The following is a 6,563-nucleotide window of genomic DNA, read 5'->3' on the forward strand; positions in this document are numbered from 1 at the left end:
GCAGGGGTCCCAGGAGGGGGCAGTCAGGGGACAAGGAGCAGAGGGGTTTAGATGGGTCGGGAGTTCTGGGGGGGGGCTGTCAGGGGGTGGGGAGTGGTTGGATGGGGCGTGGGAGTCCCAGGGGTCTGTCTGGGGGTGGGAGTGTGGATAAGGGTTGGGGCAGTCAGGGGACAAGAGGCAAGGAGGCTTAGATAGGGAGTGGAGTCCCGGGGGGCAGTTAGGGGCAGGGGTCCCAGGAGGGGGCAGTCAGGGGACAAGGAACGGGGGGAGGGTTGGGGGTTCTGGGGGGGCGGGAAGTGGGAGGGGCAGGGGCGGGGCTAGGGCGGGGCTCCTCCCGTCCTCTTTTTTGCTTGTTGAAATATGGTAACCCTAGCTCCCAGGAGGGGGCAGTCAGAGGACAAGGAGCGATGCGGGGGTTGGGAGTTCTGGGGGGGGCTGTCAGGGGGCAGGAGTGGGGAGAGGGATCAGAGCAGTCAGGGGACAGGGAGCAGAGGGGTTTAGATGGGTCGGGAGTTCTGTGGGGGGCTGTCAGGGGATAGAGAGTGGTTGGATGGGGCGTGGGAGTTCCAGGGGTCTGTCTGGGGGTGGGGGTGTGGGTCAGGGTACAGGTAGGGGATAGGGTCCTAGGGGGCCAGTTAGGATGGGGGGAGGGTCCCAGGAGGGGGCAGTCAGGGGACAAGGAACGGGGGGAGGGTTGGGAGTTCTGAGGGGGGCGGTCAGTGGGAGGGGCAGGGGCGGGGCTAGGGCATGACGGGGGCGGGGCTAGGGCGGGGCCCCTCCCGTCTTCTTTTTTGCTTGCTGAAATATGGTAACCCTAAACATGACGGCATCACTGCACATTGCAGGAACTAATAAAGGAGGCATGGAAAAAATCCTAATCCATCAGGTAAAGGAGGTTAAGTGTTGTTGTGGCACTTGGAAGCCCAGAACTGCTGCAGGTGACTGCTCTGATCAACACAAAGATTGCCTGGAATTGTGTCAGGCAGCAGGGTTCTAATCCTCATGGAAGGACAGCATGTACATGCTGCTGTATAGACATCAATGCACTTAAAGACACAGTAGGTTTTGAAATCTTACAGAAGACTTAGTAGAAAAGGACTCTTTCAGGACTTTTTATCTTCTCACGTTTTCATAATAAAATTATCACAAGGTCATGCCATATCAACCTGAAGAAAAATATGTGGGGGTGAGACAGAAGACGCCAAGAAACTACATGAGTTTCATATTGCACAGACTGACTCAAACAACCCTATCACAGTGGAGAGGTTTGTGAAAACAGTTCTCATCTTACATGCCTCTGCTCAATTTTTATCAGTTTCCCCCCCTCCCCATCTATATTCATTAGTAGATGGGATTATATAATATTTTTAATTAATAAACCATAAATAGCAACAATAAAATGTTCATTTATATACTCCATGTCTTTTTGGCTGTAGTACAGGGCACTCCAAAATAAGATACAAAGTGCCTTGTGTCAGAGAAGCCACTGACCCAAGCCTTCCTTCCACTACTTATCTATCCAGCCCTGACACTCTTAATTCAAGAGAGAGACCTTTGTGAACAAGCTGATCTTTCCTCCGAATAGATTGGCAGGCCCTGGAGTTGCTGAGAACCATGTTAATTACCTGCAGGGTACAGACCATAGCCTTTGGGTCCTATTTCATGCTCCATTGTGCTGAATTTTAAAATACCATGATCTTCAGATAAATAAATAAAATCTTCAACAGCTGCCAAAAGTAGCCTGTCATTGATATTCTCATGGTTAGTTTACGTGGAGCTTTTCCAACAATAGCTTTCAGAAAGTGCATCTTTTATAAAACAAAGACTTTTTAGACTAGGGCTCTCTATTAATCACAGTTAACGCACGCAATTAACTCAAAAAAATTAATCACGATTAATCACAGTTTTAATCACACAGTTAAATAATAGAATACCAATTGAAATGTATTAAATATTTTGGATGTTTTTCTATATTTTCATAGATATTGTATTCTGTGTTGTAATTGAAATCTGTGTGTATTATTTTTTATTACAAATATTTGCACTGTACAAATGATAAAATAAATAGTATTTTTCAATTCACCTCATACAAGTACTGTAGTGCAATCTCTTGTCATGAAAGTGCAACTTATAAATGTAGATTTTTTTGTTAAATAACTGCACTCAAAAACAAAACAATGTAAAACTTCAGAGCATACAAGTCCACTCAGTCCTACTTCTTGTTCAGCCAATTGCTAAGACAAACAAGTTTGTTTACATTTACAAGAGATAATGCTGCCCTATTCTTATATACAATGTCACCAGAAAGTGATAACAGGCATTTGCATGGCACTTTTGTAGCTGGCATTGTAAGGTATTTACATCCCAGATATCCTAAACAGTCGCATGTCCCTTCATGCTTTGGCCACCATTCCAGAGGACATGCTTACATGCTGATGACGCTCCTTAAAAAAATTATGTGTTAATTCAATTTGTGACTGAATTATTTGGGGAGAATTGTATGTCCCCTGCTTTGTTTTATCTGCATTCTGCCATATATTTCATGTTATAGCAGTCTCAGATGATGACCCAGCACATGTTGTTCATTTTAAGAACACTTTCACTGCAGATTTGACAAAATGCAAAGAAGGTACCAATGTGAAATTTCTAAAGTCAGCTACAGCACTTGACCCAAGGTTTAAGAATCTCAAGTCCCTTCCAAAATCTGAGAGGTACGAAGTGTGGCGCATGCTTTCAGAAGTTTTAAAAGCGTAACACTCTGATGCGGAAACTATAGAACCCATATCACCAAAAAGGAAAATCAACCTTCTGCTGGTGGCATCTGACTCAGATAATGAAAATGAACATGCATCGGTCTGCACTGCTTTGGATTGTTATCGAGCAAAACCCGTCATCAGAATGGAAGCATGTCCTCTGGAATGGTGGTTGAAGCATGAAGGGACATATGAATCTTTAGCGCATCTGGGACATGTAGATCTTGCGATGCCAGCTACAATCGTGCCATGCGAACACCTGTTCTCACTTTCAGGTGACATTGTAAACAAGAAACGGGCAGCATTATCTTCTGAAAATGTAAACAAACTTGTTTGTCTAAGTGATTGGCTGAACAAGAATTAGGACTGAGTGGACTTGCAGGGTCTAAAATTTTACTTTGTTTTATTTTGGAATGCAGGTTTTTTGGTACATAATTCGACATTTGTAAGTTCAACTTTTATTATAAAGAGATTGCACTATAGTACTTGTATTAAGTGACTTGAATAATATTATTTGTTTTTTTTACAATGCAAATACTTGTAATCAAAAATAAATATAAAGTGAGCACAGTACACTCTGTATTTATATGAAAATGTAGAAAACATCCAAAAATATTTAAATGATATTTTATTATTGTTTAACAGTGTGATTAATCACGCGATTAATCTTTTTAAACACATGATTAATCGCAATTAATTTTTTTAATCACCTGACAGCCTTACATTAGACTGCTGATTCTTAGACCTTTTGCAGTACTTGACATTTTCAAAGTACTGTACCCCCATTAACTAATGAATCCTCCCAATAAATCTGTGAAATAGGAAATTTAAACTCTTAGATTAGCCCCTGGATTTTAGTATCCAATATACCTATGTGTAACCCCACACCCAAGAAAAAGGGAGCTTGTCACAGTCTATTTAGTAGCCATGGAAGATGCCTTAACTTGCACTCAAATTATGTCTCCTCAACAGGGCTGGCTCTAGGCACCAGCAAAATAAGCTAGTGCTTGGGGCGGCACATTTTTAGGGGCGGCATTCTGGCACGGGCCCCGGCCGCCCTAACTCACCTCCGCTGCTGCCGCTCACGTGCCGCTGCTCGCCCTCCCTCCCGGGTTTGAGAGCCTGGAAGGGAGGGGGAGCAGCGGCGCGCGAATCGGCTCTTTCGCATGCCGCAGCCACTCGGGATCTCCCCCTTCCTCCCAGGTTTGAGAGTCTGGGAGAGAGGGGGAGACCCCGAGTGGCCGCGGCACACGTGCTGCTTCTCCCTCTCCCTCCCTCCCTCCTAGGCTTGAGAGCCTGGGGGGAGGAGGCAGGGCTGGGGATTTGGGGAAGGGGCGGAGTTGAGGCGGGGCCATGGGTGGGGTAAGAAAAAAACGGGGCGGGGGGGCGGCCAAAATTGTTTTTGCTTGGGGCGGCAAAAATCCTAGAGCCGGCCCTGCTCCTCAAAGATCCCAGTGCAAGAACTACTTTGCACTTTCTACTGGTACACACTTTCTACTTGTATACATTGCAAGTTTTGTCGCCAAAAACTGCCTTTTGGTGACAAAACAGCAAGAGTGTACCTACTACACGAAAAGCGCCCAGTTTTGGAGACAAAAACTTCCACTCCTAGGAGAGATTTTTGTCTTTTCCCCTCCCTTTATTGTCGACAAAGAGCCAGTGTAGACACTGCTGATTGTTTTGTTGACAGAAGAACTGGCTTCAGCCAGTATCCCACAATACCTGCCCTGATTGTTCTGCTCAGTGTTTTGATCTCTGCTGCCCTGCAGGCGTGTGCCCCTCCCTTTCAAAGCTCGGGGAAGTATCTGTGTGCTGCTCCCTTTGGGGAACAAACAAAGACCAAATCGCTGGAATGCTCCTGTTCTGCCCGGCACTAGGAACACAGCGGCAGGCAGACTGCTGCTGCGCGGGGAGGGGGACAGACTGCTGTGCTGCTTTGCCATTCTTCAGCACAGAGAGCTCACAGAGCTGCTCATGATGGGGCTGTGGGAGAACTGGGAGAGAATCCCAAGATGAGCAGCAATCAGGTCTTCCTTCCCACAACACTGCACTGTGGGATACATACCCATGGTGCATTGCTCACCCTGTGAATGATGGTGTCCCCAATGTGGACATGATCTGTCGACAGAGGGAGTAAGTATGAACACCCTTTGGTGATTTTTATTTTGTCGACTTTTGGGTGTCGACATAAGTTTTGTCAACAAAACTTGGTAGTGTAGACAAGCTACTTGACTCTTAAAGTTTCTAAGAAGGAGCAAGAAAAATCTCCAGTCATCGCACAAGCACAGAAGGAAGGGCGGGTGAGAACAAAAAAAAGTCTAGTGCAAAGCAGCAAGAACGTCTTCCGATTGATGCTCTAGTTTCTTCTGAAGAAGGGACGGAACAAACAAAACCCCCCAACCCCGGCATCAAACAAATCTGACGTGCCCATATAAAGTGATTATTTTCTCTTGGGGCGTGTGGGAGAAGAGCCTTAGGGATGCTTCAGGGCGGAGAGGATTTTTGCTCGGCTGCAGTTAACCGAGACAAGAAAGCACGTCTCCATACCGTCCCCACGTCCACTCCCAGTATGATCCAAAGAGGGGATGGAGGTACTGAAGTTAGCCTAGCAAGACTGGCTGCGGCTGGCGACGCCACTTGCAGGAGGAGACGCGCTGGCTTCGCTCGCCTAGCTGCCCTCCAACATCCCCTGAAGGACGTAGCTGCCGGGGGCCGGTGCGGAGAACAACAGGGAGGATGCTCATATTTACCTGGTTCGTTAGCCTCCGACAGCCACAGAGCAGCCAGGGAGAGCAGCAGCTGCAGCCGCATGGAGCCCGCCCCGGAGCCGGAGACGCGCATGGTGCGAGCAGGGCAGCTGCAGTACCTCTGCAGTGAGACTCCTTCGGTGCCCGGCTGCTGCGCCGGAGTCACGCCTCCCGCCCGCAAGCCAGACTCTACCGTGCGCGCCGGCGGCCGGCTCGGGGCTCAGCACGCGCCAGGGACAGGAGCAGCCTCAGTGGCGACAAGAGAAGCCGCTGCCCTGCGCCTGCCCTCACTTGCCACCAGCCTCTGCTCCTGGAGCAAAATGGGACAGACGCCGGCGGCGGGAAAGGGTCGAAGGGGCGGGGGCAGGGGAGGGAGAGCAGGTGGCTAACAATGGGGGAGAGGGGGCTCAATCGGGGGCAAAGGGGTTTGTGCTCCTCTCTAGCCAGCTCTGGGCTACTGGCACGATACTCACAGGCTAGGCCCAACCTTCTGTAACGCTGCTGCTCTATCAGCAAGGCCCTGTCTTTGCCCAGCATAATCCCCCTCCCCGGCCCAGCATCACTACACCTAGTGCTGATATTTAACTCGGTTGCCAACCCTCCAGGATTGGCCTGGAGTCTCTGGGAATTAAAGATTAATCTTTAAATAAAGATTATGGCATGTGATGAATTCTCTGGGAATACATCCAACCCAAATTGGCACGCCTGTATTTATCAGCCTGGAGCTCCTACCAGAAACCTTTTCAAAGCAGTAGTGCTGGAAACAGGAGTGCAGGCGGTGCTGCTGCACCCCCTGGCTTGAAGTAGTAATAACAAACACCAAATACATGGTTTCCATCACCAGAACCCCCACTATAAAAATTGTTCCAGCACCCCTGCTTCAAAGACATTTCTTTATTTTTAAATAATACATTTGAGTTTTGTGCATAACTTCATAATTGTTTGCAGTGTTGTAGACATGTTGGTCCCAGAATTTGAGAGAGACAAAGTAGGTGAGGTGATATCTTTTACTGGACCAGCTTCTGTTAGTGGAAGGGACACACTTTTGAGTTCCACAGAGCTC

At 47.9% G+C, this 6,563-nt stretch overlaps 1 protein-coding gene across 1 annotated transcript in view; it reads right to left on the bottom strand.

Annotated features, from left to right (window-relative positions):
- The window catches only part of EMB (embigin), a 30,221-nt gene extending 24,524 nt beyond the window's left edge, over positions 1-5,697 (bottom strand). The window contains exon 1 of the mRNA XM_034774346.1: positions 5,504-5,697. Within this exon, the coding sequence (XP_034630237.1) occupies positions 5,504-5,594 (91 nt within the window). The 5' untranslated portion in view covers positions 5,595-5,697. The remainder of the gene's footprint in view (positions 1-5,503) is intronic.
- Positions 5,698-6,563: the final 866 nt, after the last annotated feature.

The sequence above is a fragment of the Trachemys scripta genome, chromosome 6 (assembly GCF_013100865.1).
Source record: "Trachemys scripta elegans isolate TJP31775 chromosome 6, CAS_Tse_1.0, whole genome shotgun sequence".
NCBI classification, from domain to species: Eukaryota; Metazoa; Chordata; order Testudines; family Emydidae; genus Trachemys; species Trachemys scripta.